Raw genomic sequence first — 13,919 nt, 5'->3', positions numbered from 1 at the left:
CGCATATTGTAATATATGTATTGATTATATATTTCACACCCAATAAAATAATCGACAATCTTTAAAGGGCGTTGCAAGGATTAAGGTAAAGACCAGTATTGGGAACGCCCCAATTTCAAAAAATGAAATGGAAGCTCTCATTATCAATCATGTGAAAGAATATGTTTTGACTAATACATGGTGATAAAAAATTTGCCGGGAAACCGCCTACTAATTCATATATTTGGTAAATTTGTTTCTCTCATGGTCTGTGAGAGATATAGGGTAGTCCCATATACATCTTTCTGTGTATATTGCTTGTAACTTTATGAAGAATGGGCCAAATTTCTTATCATTTTGATGATTCCAGAACCTTGCAGATGCTAGATGCTAGATGATCATCCTTTTCTGATCGATTCCACAACGTTTCTTTCACAATGCAATCGCATGACCATAACTGGTCTTTACCTTTAACACCATGAACATCTTAAAACTTGTAATAGGGCCACAATATTGTGTGTTTTTTAAATCATAATTGAAAATGTTCCTAAAAGTCTAGTGGCAAAATATTCATTATCAACAAAATTACAGTCATTTTTTTTTTCTTTTCAAATTTAATTTTTGCGACTGGCAGTTTTTTGTTCACCCCGTTTAGAAAACCACAGCGTCTTTTGAACTGAAATTTGGCATAAACATGAACTTTCATAAACTCATCTTGCTGCTATACAGGTAAATTTTGATATAAGTTTTTGAGGGATTGCAAATCCCTGATATGGGCTTTAATTTAGGTATAATTGCTTTCAATGAAAATGGCAGGCCTAATGATAAACTTTTACAACTCGTTTCCATCAGAGAAAATGTGAACGGCTGATTTATTTCATGCAATGCATGAATGTCACAAATTATATTGTTATTGGCTGTAATCAATTAATGTTACTTGAATCGAGAAATTCAATAGCAATCACAGCTTATAAAGGCAAGGAAATAGCGTGAAAGTGGATCGGAAATATTTAATGTGCCTGCAAACACAGACTAAAAAGTAGGCGGGGAAAAGAACTATACCACTTTCGTCTCCAGGAAGCTTGGCTGGAATGTTACTGGTAGTTAGTTTGGTTCCAGAAAGAAAGAAAAAAGTTCGCCCACGGGAAATAATCTGCGTCGTCACAAATCACCGGTCTAACTCTGGGTCAAAAAATGGTTCTGTGATCTCTATAAATACAGGTCCTATTTCTGAAAGAGTATCAGTTGAAATTTAGGAACCAGCTTAGAAAAGTGGCAAAAAGGTAACAATATAGCATCGCAGGTGAAAAAGAAAAGAGGCAAACAGCAGAACAATTATAGATCTGGATATACTTTCACAACAACTTGGCAAAAGGCAACGGAGTTCGAGTGCAATATAGTTAGTGTGCAATTTGCAAGATGGAGCTCTCGGTGATTTTTGTGTGCATGGGCGTTTTGCTCATGGGCACCGCAAACGTAAGTATGATTTTCAGCTTTTGCCATTCTACGATTTTTATCAAATTTTTTTTCAGTTGTTGCCCTTTATATTTACTTTTTAGTGTAGGTCTGATTCTGAAAGAGTAGATTTGCATCTTTAAAATGATATGTAGCTCATCAAAATTTTCTGCTGTTTCACTATGTTTTTCTCTTAATCGGATCAACTTGTTCTGTGGTGGACATGTTTTGATTGTTGAATAGTATCACGAAGGGAGCGAAAACAACCTATTCGAAACTTTGATTATTGCGGAATTATAATAACGGTATTCGACAATTGTTTTATATAAATGAGGGCCGTCGGAAACAGCAAAACCAAGTTTTTTCCGAAACTTGAATTATTGCGGAATGATAATCCTGGTATTCGGAGCATAGAATATGAAAAATGCAAGCACATCGATTCTAGACACTGAATTTTATTCAAATAAGTTGAAGATGACTCATCATGCTCAAGCGTTCTCTTCCTTAATCTCTAATGCTATAGTGAAGTGTTCTCTTCCTCACAACTCTCATCTGCTCTCTGCATGTGCTCTCCCTCTCTCTCTCTCTCTCTCTCTCTCTCTCTCTCTCTCTCTCTCTCTCTCTTTCTTTCTCTCTCTCTCTCTCTCTTTCTCTCTCTCTTTCTCTCTCATACACACACACACTAACATTCACTCTCTCACTTTGTCTTTCTTTCCCACAGGCGGAGTATAACTACAAGACAGGGTTTCTGAACGCGCAGGGAGTCCCCGATGGTGGGGTGAGTATATCGTCCGGGGTCGTGGAATAACATTGACCTCTCGATTCATGTGTTTGGATTCAGATTTGTAACAAGTTAACAACATAGACACCAACCTCTATCCATCCGTCAAAAATGATGTTAACGTTGCTAAATCCCTTGTTTTTAGTATAAACATGTCATGCGTGTTTAAAGCTAAAAACAGAAACTAGAATTTCAACTTTCTATATAAGCAGGAAACAACAATATATATAGTCTTTTTGAATGCGAAAATATTTACCGATTTTGGAACGTTATTGAAATATTATTATGTCACTCCTTCTGTAAAGAATTTAGATTCTCACCCATTTGTGTTGTATATGGTTTTCATGACGCAAAAGAAAATGTTACAGATATTGATTTATAATACTTCATTATGCTTTATTTGCAATCTATAAAGCGAGTGTTGGAAATCAATTTAATAAAAATGTAGTGACGAGAATAATAAGCAAATATTTTTTGTTTATGTTGAAATACAAAATAGAAGTAGAGGAAAACAAAACCAAGACAACAAATTTGAATATTATTAAGTGGAAGAAGACAATTACTAATTTTAAATCTGCTATCAAGTAAATAGAGACATAATTTAATTTGACCTCATTTAGACATGTGATTAAGAGCTTTGTTATGAATATTTATGTACTATGATGTTATCCATGATTTTATCTGAATAAAGATTTATTTCAACAACAACAAAAAACAATATATATATATATATATATATATAGTCGGCCCCAAAACTCTCGATCATGATGCAAATCCGAAACTGAAAATGCAGACCAATTGTTATGTGGGGTGAAATTAACTACTAGGTTATTAATAGTTCAAGTCCATGATATGCTCAACGTTGTTTCGATCAAACTATATTACCATTATATAATGTTATGTTAAAAAATATAGACTAGATTTTGAAGAAAATGAAACTAAGAAAATAGATGCGAATACCATGTAGTAGTGGATAAAGATAATTAATGATTTACAGGAAATGCATTTTTAATATGCTTACAAATAAATACAGATATATAATTTGATCTTCTTTAAACATGACTTATGATTTACTTGTTTGTAAATGATTATGTATGATGTCATTCGTGATTTTGTATCTGAATAAAGATTTTATAAAAAGAAGTAAAAAATCATTATATCACCCTACACCCCTTCCCATGGAAAGCTGGGCATTTTTTCTGACTTCACAAAAACCGTGGTATAAAAATAAACAAATCTGCAGAGAAACAATAATCAGAGAGTCAATGAGTCAAAATACATGTTACGATGCGCTTTCAAGAGATATAATGGCCGCAATTTTGGTAAGCCTCTATAGTCTCACTTTTTATGATCTGATATGATGTTTCTCGGAAGTTTTTCTCGCTATTTTCCTCCAACATGAGACCCTCAAAATGTTACACTCATTGAGAAATGATAAACACAATAAGCCGCATGAAAATAATAAATGATTTTATTGTTTTGTATTGGTTTGGTTTAAAAATCATCGAACAGGCAGCTAAGGGCTGAAAATGTTACATTTACAGAGTAAAAAGTACATGTTGACATATGAAATTGTCTTATTCTACATAATAACGTCTGTACAGGTATATTACGTGAAAAACGTGGTATATTATAAATAAACAAATTCTATACATTTTCTCTTTGTCCTTTTTTTTATCAGATGGATGTTGTACCGCCATCATTCGAAGGTGAGTTAATCTGCTTGCACATAACTCTGTTTTGTATAATTGAGTTTGTGATTGTATTATTGTGTTTCTATTGATCAGTGTATCATTAATTTATATATCTGATATTATTGAAGATTAGAATGGATTGCACGATCTTCTGGAATATGGAAATAGTAAAGTTAGAAAATGCAATTTAACGTCAAGTACATGAGTCAATCAATAACTGCATAAACTCTCATCGCTTTCTTGCAAAATTCGGTGATTATTTTAAAATTCGCAAGCATTATTAATTGTTCATTTTATCTGACTGTCAACTCGAAAGTATTCCCTTATGCAATTAGTTAAACTATATATGTCGGCCCTACCCAAATGACTCGGTAAATATTGTACAGTAACACCAAAGGGTTATCCTAATTCTTTGGTATTACAAAGTGAACCATCTTGGTCACAACATATCACCCATATATACAGTGAAGTATTGACGATGTTTAAACACCTTTTTTCCTAACATTCAATGAATATCAATTATTCACGTTTTTTTTATTTTCTCCTATTTTTTTTTCATTTTGAAATACAGAAATTCAGGCTTTTGGCACTGCAAATAGTGGTGACGCATTTACAAACATTATGGCAAGAAATATAGCTATAAACGAAACGGGTGAGTATATTAGTTAGTACCTTCTCTTTCTCTCTCTCTCTCTCTCTCTCTCCCTTTCTCTCCTCTATAGTGTATATCATCTTATATTCATATATTCATACCTAATTCCAACAGCCTTATATGTCACATATTGAAATGTGCGAACATCATAACCATGATGAATCCGAACATGACGTCTACATGAGATTACCACTAGAGTATTGAAATGGCTCTTGAGTCGATTTCTCGAAAGTCTTTGCGATCGCATTATCCAATAGGCCATGCCTGTATTGTAACGAAAGTTAGTCATATAAATTTGTGAAGCGCCTCGAATTCAATTATTTCATTCACATGTTACAAATAAATGTATCTCTATAGTCAGAATTCAAATTGCATACATTAGCTGTTGCTAGGTGAGACAAACAATGTGGCTTGTCTAACCCAACAACACGTAATATATTCAATTTGCATTCCGACTTTTGAAATACAATTATTCGTATCGGGTGAATGACATTTTTCGTATCGAGGAATTTAAGCATAAATTTGTATAAATCATTTCGAAGTAAATCTATCAAATGATCTTTTCCATTCGATGCTTTTTTCGACACCAGTAACCCTTATTTCCTATATTTTTTCACCCTTTTTTTTCTTCAGAGTTGTGTCTCGAGCAGGGAGATATTCCCGTCCCATGTAACAGCACCGGTCGAGCCAAACGAAACGCTCTCCGTGATCGCGGTATGAGATGGGTAAACGGTGTGGTTCCATACGTCATCGACAACCGATACGGTAAGGAAATCATTGACATAGCCTTAAATGGTATCATGCAATAGGGCGTTTTCGACATGTAACTGCAAGCATTTTTATTTAGGGAGGGGGGGGGGTTCAAGAGGCCCCGGTTAAGATACACTTATATTTATCATTATTGAAAGTAACCTACATACTATGTCATTGCTTTGTAATGTAATTTTTCTTTGATATCTAGTTGACACAATGACATAATGCTTTGGTGGAAGTGAGATCCGATGATACGGAATTCCGATACATCCTGCGTGATAAAACATTGAGGTCAAAATGTTTCACCAACCCTGTGTTGTACAGGGTTGGTGAAACAGTATAGGCTATTGTGGAATTCCCAGTTCTTAATTTTCATGGTCACCATGTTCAATTCTTTTATAACTATTAGGTTAGCCTCATAATGTTATGACTTATACAAAGAGTTACAGTTCACGTTTCATCATTTGCATTTCATACGCAAACATCTTCAATGCTCTTCTAGTTTTCATACAAAACCATTGGATGGAGAACAAAGTGAATGATGAGCACGACACAACACCATTATAACGTGGCCGTGTTAAATTCCACTCGATATCTCGCCATAATATAAAAACTGTAGCGGTCCACAAAACACAAAACTGTTAACATCACATTACATTACAAGCATACAGTGTATACATTTGTATTTTTATCATACACTACAAGCATATATTTGTATTTGTATCAATTTACTTATCTTTTTCATATTTTTTCGATGGAGCAGATTACGGTACTCGCGCTCGCATCACGAGGGCTATGGAACGTTACCATGAAACCACTTGCATCCGATTCGTAGAGAGAACAAGAGAAACAGACTACATCTATATCTTCCCCGGTAACGGGTAAGTGGAGCGATTATATACAAAATTGTTCTAGATTTTAAAATTGAATTCTTGTTTCGGAATGTTAACAATGAATTATTGGTATTATGTATTTTTGCATGGTACAAGAACGGAAACCATCCATCTTCCTCATTCCCTGTAAAACTGTTCTAAAAGAGTATTCACACCACATCCCTGTTGAACACGCCCACATATTCAGCATAGACCGCATGCCTTTGCACACACACAAAAAGTTTTATATTGCATAGGTCTTACTTTGAAATTACCTTTTTGGTTATTACACATTACGATGAACACATGCAGGGATGGTGAAACATTTTACAATGTAACAATAATATTACAACTATTTACTGGAAAAACATCTTACGAGTCTTCTAACATAATTGCCTTGAATCTTTGTTGCTCAGGTGTTATTCTCTGGTCGGCCGTGTCGGAGGTCAGCAGCAGGTTTCTCTGGGAAATGGCTGCACTACGAACTTGGGTACGATCATTCACGAACTCATGCACGCCGTCGGATTCCACCACGAACAGACGCGAACAGACCGCGATACATACGTCTACATCTACTTTAACAATATCATTCAAGGTAAAAAGAGGGATCTCTGTAAGTGGGTTCAGGATGGGGTTATCTTGACTGTGGTGCACGTATGGTGGTGGGTCCAAGATTTTGGAATGAAGGGGTTGCGTACTCCCAGTCCCCCCCCCCCCCCCCCAAAAAAAAAAAAAAAAAAAAGAAAATAAATAAATAAATAAATAAATAAATAAATAAATTAAATAAAATTTAAAAAAATAAATAAATGAATAAATAAAAATAAATAAATAAATACATTTTTAAAAAAATAATAAAAATAAAAAAATAAAAATAAAAAAAAAGTCGCATGTTGTGGGTTGGGAATGATTGGGAGCGTGCATTGTTGGACAATATTTTAAAAAATGATCGAATTCAAGTAAACGTAATTCAAGTAAATGTAGTCTAAATTGCCTCGATGTCTAATGGAGTGCTGATTATAGTCCTCGACTCCGAAACAGTAATCCAAAATACTCGAAATGTCACATTCAGAAAAGGTGTTATCTACAAAATAATGTACACACATCAATGTATTCGTCAGAAAGAGACATGGTTAGAATCAATAAATCAAGTCAATTAAGATGCATTAGTGCAAAATTATATCATTTTGCATGGAAAGCAGTCGTGGCTGGATTATTTATGTTGGTACGGTAAATAACATTGAACTATTTTAAAGACATGATGGCGCGACAACGTGATTATTAATGTGATTCGGACTTGGCAGATAGTAGGTCTATATACAAGAAGTTTTCAACTTGAAATAAGTCCATGTAATCAATTTTAAATGATTATGAATGATCATCGAATCGAAATCAACTCAAATATTCACCTTCTCCCATGTCACAGGTCTTGAATACAACTTCGACAAGTATGAACAAACCTACATCGACCACCTCGGTACCCCATACGATTTGTTCTCCGTCATGCACTACCACATGACCGCGTTTACATCGAACGGACAGCCGACCATCGTCGCTCGCGACCAGAGATTCCAGCTCGACTACCGTTCCGATTTCAGTGACAACGACATCAACAAACTCAACATTTACTATGAATGTGGTAAGTTTGATAAGTGCGGTGCCAAGTATCAACTTTAAAACACAAAGTCGTTTCAAAAAGATGTTTTATAGTTGTACAAATCCGTCTTCAATCCCAATGATAATACCAAAAGAAAGGAAAGATACAAAAGAGTATGTCACCTTTGTCCTTTCTCTCTCTCTCTCTCTCTCTCTCTCTCTCTCTTTCTCTCTCTCTCTCTCTCTCTCTCACACACACACACAATCTCTCTCTCTCCATCCCCCTCTCTCTCTCTCTCTCTATCCATCTCTCTCTCTCTCTCTCTCTCTCTCTCTCTCTCTCTCTCTCCCTCTGCATGTCTGCGACCTCCTTTCGTCCTCTCTCTCGTTCTAACCCATTCTCCTTCGCCTTTATTTGAATATGGCATACAATGTTAACCTGAGTCAATCATTGACTTGTCAATAGAATATTCTGATTTCAACTACCGGGAACAATTCATTATAAAACTGGAAGAAGAACAATTTGCATGCATCAATAGTATTCTTTGCAGTATGTGAATTATATCAAGTGCGTTTGTATTAAAAGTGTAAAAATGAATCGGATAAATAACTGTGTGTTCATTTTCTATTTCCCTTTATCCTCTGCAGACGGCAACACTGTCGATCCCACGTGTAAGTATTTTTTTCTTTTTTTTTCTTCTTTCTTTCTATTCCCCCTATTTATGAAGCTACTCTCCCTGCTCCATAATGTTAATAACCGTCGAATGTAAATCATTTGAAAAACATTTTCCACAAAAATGTTAAATCCACAACATTTAGTATCTTTCTGTAGAGATAACATTTTGCTTTAGGTTTTGATCAGAGGAAATCAAGAGACAGTAATAACAACAAAAATAACAATGATGATGATGACAATGATCATAGCAATAATTCATTAAAGGGGAAATTCACCCTAATATTAAGTTGGTATTAATAAAAGCAAAAAATCCGATTAAAAATAAGAAAGTTATGAATTTTTGAAGTTGCGATATATCAAACACAAAACACTATGTGACGTATCTTGCGAGCTCCCCTCCCATTTGCTCAATTTATGCTTGTTTGCTCTTACTCCTATAGTACCGGAGGAAGTTGATTGTGTTGATAGTAATCAAAACTGTCCTGGTTGGGCTGATGCTGGATACTGTGCTACTAACTCCTGGATGATTGCCAATTGTAAGCTCAGCTGCGCAGTCTGTGTCATTACTCCTACTCCTACTCCAGGTCAGTCAATGATATATGTTTAATTATTATTATGTTTGTAGTATTATCATGATAAGTAATTTCATTATTATCCAAATGTCATTGTTATCATTTCCATTCATGTTTTTCGATATCAACGATCCAGTGATGAAATTTATTCAATAATGGGATTATAATTACTGTAATCACGAATATTATCATTATTATTGTTACTATTGTTGCCGTAAGTTGAATAATAACTACAACTTGTTTTTATTGTAAAACAGACGATTACTTCAAAAGCGTAATTGAAGAGAACCAATCATTTAAAACATTGTAAATAGATAAAACATTATTAAAACTGAATGTACTTAACATTTGATATCAAGAGTACATGTATTAGAAGTTATAGTATTTCTGGAAGGGAGGGGGGGGGGGGGGTCATCAAAAAATGAAAAAACGTAAAAATTAACTCTCCCTTCATTTTTGTAAATATTATTTTGACAGGAACCGGAGGCAATGATGGTGAGTTGATCCTTCTTCTTGATATTGTTATAATGATGATAACATAACGAAACTTGTATTTAGCCACAACTAAGTGTAGGGTAAAAAATGCTGATAACGCTGATATGCTGATATCATGAGCGACAGCACAGGCACTACGAAATACATATATATATATATATATATATATATATATATATATATATATATATATATATATATATATATCAAATTAATTTATTATAAAAAAAAATTGCTTCAACGGTATCATTGGAGGTGACCTATCACTCCAAAAATAGACATTTGTAAATCTTTAGAGAACCTGAGGCATGAATCTATAATTTTCATTTGTATCAAAATTAATTTTTCTTTTTAAATTAAAATCAATGTTATCTTGCACCATGATGACTATGTTGTTGTTTAATAATGTTGATATTATGTAAGTGAAGTACAAAGCAAAACACAGCGATTTTCATTATAACTATCAGACATTTGTCAATAAGAACTAATTCAGACAAAATCAGATTTGTGTTATCAGTGGCTTTGAGTATCTATCTTCTTTCAACTCTCTTTCTCATGATTGTGCAGACTGCAAGGACATGAACGATAACTGTGCTGGTTGGGCTAATGCGGGCGAGTGTCAAGCCAACCCATCCTGGATGTTGCCCAACTGTCCCGTCAGTTGCGATCAGTGTGAAACCGTCAATCCCGGTGGTGAGCAAAAACAAAAAGCTGGTTACTTATGAACGCAAGGCCGTGAATAGATGATTATTGTTGCTTTTGATATTGTTTGTAAGGAATCAAAATGATGGGTCGCAGTGTTAGTTAAGGATACTGTTTTGGTAACAATTCTATATCAAGCTTCATTTAAAAGGGTTAAATTTCATTCATATCTTGCTGGTCAGGATTCAATTTTCATAATGATGATAAAATTTCACGATGATGACTTGATTACAACAAGATTTCACGATGATGACTAAATTACGACAAGATTTCACGATGATGAATTAATTACGACAAAATTTCACGATGATGACTAAATTACGACTAGATTTCACAAGGATGACTGTAGTTTGACAATAAGTAATTCATGATGATAGGTAACTTTGATGATGATGTAGTCACATCAACATATCAAGCTCATTAATTTTGTGACACTTTATTGTCAATGTTGGTGTGATCTGTAGTAGGTAACTATAATTGGCATTGGCTACATCTTATATAGTTAATATATATTTTATACTATGATATTGGTTAGAAGCATGTTGGTGGCAGTAGTGATATAAGAGTTGACCAAAATATGTTCTCTTTTTTTGTATTAAACAGAAAACTGCATAGACATGAATGAGAATTGTGCAATTTGGGCCAAGTATCGACAGTGCACCGAAAACCCTGGCTACATGCTTGAATTCTGCCCCCGTTCCTGTGGGCAATGCGTTGGTAGCGGTATCATGCAAAGTAAGTCCTTTTTGTATTATAGACTTCGCGTCGGAAATAGATATTTCTTTCTGATAAAAGAAAATTAATATTTAACTTTCATTTTATTTATTTTTCTTAATTTATCATGTACGCATCCTCCGGCCCAATCCGCCATCTGATTTTTCGAGGTTTTTTTTTGGTATAATACTTTAGGTTACCCACTGAGAACCAAAAGGTCGTTGATATATTTCAGATACACCCTCCAATCGTGGAGATATTGTGTGCTGCAAACTTCTTTTGAAATGTTGCATTGTCGATTTGAAATCAATTGAGGGTGCTGTAGAAGATCATTTTAAACGTACAGTACTCTTTTGACCTTGTTTCTACATTTTCTGTTTAACGATTTGTTTAATATAAATAATAATGTTCAATCGAACATGACAGATGGGAACTCCATGTATAGTTTACCACCCCCCCCCCCCCTCCCCATTCACTCCCTCCTTGTCCTGTCCCCTGTTTAACAAGTTCTGGATAAGCTTCCGATTAATTCCTGTATAGTCTCTGTTAAAATGATTTCAATACTCAATTGGCCTTGTGCAGACGATAATCATGTTCAATCAATATCTGATTTATATATATCAATATTTGTTCATTCATTTTATTTTCCTTTTCAGCTTGTGAGGATTTCAATGACCAATGTGCAGACTGGGCAAGTACGGAGCAGTGTCAGCTGAATCCCGGCTACATGAACTACGAGTGTAGGAAGAGCTGTTCCCTTTGTGCTGCCAGCTCGCCTTTGGAACTGCTACCTCAAAGTAAGATCACTAGCAATATATTTGACATGCAATTAATCTAATTACCGTTTGAAGAATATGTTTCAGCAAAGTAGCGGTAGTTCATGTCTTACAGTCATTAGATTAACACCCAATGATGAAATAATAGCATGCGGGAATAAAATCATGATGTAAGGGTAATTTTTTCATTTTGCCATGATAAGTTCAAGCTTTGGTATGTCTTTGTGTCTCATTGTCTCAGATAAGTATTGTAACTGATAATATGTTGAAGTGAAGATGGCTTGTCCTGAATTTAATTCATGCCCACATAATACAATTTTTATTTAATGCCCCCTCCCCTAAAATTGGAAATGAACTTAGACTAAAAATTCTGCCATGGAATGTGTGCGTTCGGCCCCTATTTTGATTATTGCACGACTCTTCAACGACATGGACTGCCCTCCCTCCCCCCCCCCCGATGATTTTATTTGAGCAACACTTTGGGGTTTATTCAGATGCTTCATGATATAATAGACCTATACGTAGTCAATCAAATTAATTTTAATGATTTTGATTTATACTGTTACCCCCCCATGTAATATATTTTTTTGGAAAAATAATCTCTAAGCTCCTCAAATTAATTAACATTATTTCATCCTTTATTTGATATTTTTTCTGCAGCTCAATGCCAAGACACGAGCGGTTACTGTCCTGTGTATGCTGAGGATGGGATGTGCGTGTCGAAGCCCGAGTACATGGGCCTCGTTTGCCCCGACACCTGTCAAATGTGCCCCGGCAAGATCTACGCCGAAAGTGGGTCTAGTGGGTCTAGTGAGCTCCGATCCTTCTACGGCTTCCTTGGCGCCCTTTTCATCTCATTTCTAGCGCGCAGATTAGCTCTGTAAACAAAAGCCTCTTCCAAAACCCAAAACATTATGTACAGAAATTAAAATAATGGCATCGACGTTAGTCTCGTTTTTTTTTAATCTGTGTTAAACTCTGTTTACAAGCTGTCAATTTTTTTGTAAAAAACAAATCAGTTTGTTTTATTGAAGTGATAATTTTCTGTCATAATCATTGTATCATATTTTTATTTATCTATTTATTTAAATTGTGTTCTTACAATATTTGTATCTGTATTTTTTCTTGTAATTAAGAGAACTTTTTCTTATATATATTAGGTAAACGAATTTCTTGGCAAATAAGCTATTACAGTGTGATTTATTAATGATTGGCGTGTTGACCTACGATTTGCACATAATTAGGGTTTTGAAGATTTACAATTACAGTACAGATTATATATTTATAAAAGTACTTTAACTATAAACACAAAAAGATAAAGAGGCTGAAATTATGAACTGTAATATGACTATGATGTACTTGTACAATGTATAATCATGTACAAATACGTTGTGAGAAACAAAATCAGTGCTTGTGTGTGACTTTTTATTTAATTGAAAATATGAACACCTAGAAGTTGCAACTGTTGATATTTCTATATTAGTGAACACGAATATATTAAGAAACTGATATTGTGCTGGGCACAAACATGATGTAATTTATATTTGTTATTCGTTATTATATTTTGGAATAAAAAATATATTGCCTAATGAAATTATCTCATTCTCGCTCCTTGTCCGATGTAATGTAATAATCAACATCACTGTGCAATGAGCGTGTAAGCTGTGGTGTCGATTTGGATGAAAGGTGTAATGTATAATCTATATCACTGTGCAATGAGCGTGTAAGCTGTGGTGTCGATTTGGATGAAAGGTGTAATGTATAATCTACATCACTGTGCAATGAGCGTGTAAGCTGTGGTGTCGATTTGGATGAAAGGTGTAATGTATAATCTACATCACTGTGCAATGAGCGTGTAAGCTGTGGTGTCGATTTGGATGAAAGGTGTAATGTAATAATCTACATCACTGTGCAATGAGCGTGTAAGCTGTGGTGTCGATTTGGATGAAGGGTGTAATGTAATAATCTACATCACTGTGCAATGAGCGTGTAAGCTGTGGTGTCGATTTGGGTGAAAGGTGTAATGTAATAATCTACATCACTGTGCAATGAGCGTGTAAGCTGTGGTGTCGATTTGGATGAAAGGTGTAATGTTATAGTAACAATGACTGCTTTGAGAGACATAGTTGTTTTATACGCTTTTACCCTTTTTTCTGGCATGTTAATCCAGACACATAAGTCCACAAGTGCAAAATATTAGCATCA

The 13,919-nt window shown here is 34.7% G+C and overlaps 1 protein-coding gene across 1 annotated transcript; it reads left to right on the top strand.

Annotated features, from left to right (window-relative positions):
* Positions 1-1,143: 1,143 nt before the first annotated feature.
* LOC115918061 (zinc metalloproteinase nas-13-like) lies at positions 1,144-13,309 on the top strand. The gene is made up of 15 exons (XM_030984921.1): positions 1,144-1,455; positions 2,156-2,212; positions 3,897-3,924; positions 4,481-4,561; positions 5,195-5,326; positions 6,078-6,195; positions 6,603-6,781; positions 7,610-7,822; positions 8,428-8,451; positions 8,896-9,039; positions 9,505-9,522; positions 10,090-10,215; positions 10,828-10,959; positions 11,595-11,735; positions 12,375-13,309. Exons 1-15 carry the CDS (start codon positions 1,399-1,401, stop codon positions 12,596-12,598), a joined length of 1,674 nt encoding a protein of 557 aa, XP_030840781.1. The 5' UTR covers positions 1,144-1,398; the 3' UTR covers positions 12,599-13,309.
* The last annotated feature ends 610 nt before the right edge of the window (positions 13,310-13,919 follow it).

Source organism: Strongylocentrotus purpuratus, unplaced genomic scaffold (genome assembly GCF_000002235.5).
Source record: "Strongylocentrotus purpuratus isolate Spur 01 unplaced genomic scaffold, Spur_5.0 spur5_contig_834, whole genome shotgun sequence".
In the NCBI taxonomy this organism is placed as follows: domain Eukaryota; kingdom Metazoa; phylum Echinodermata; class Echinoidea; order Camarodonta; family Strongylocentrotidae; genus Strongylocentrotus; species Strongylocentrotus purpuratus.
The sequence above is the reverse complement of the archived record's forward strand: the minus strand, read 5'-3'. Positions and strand labels throughout refer to the sequence as shown.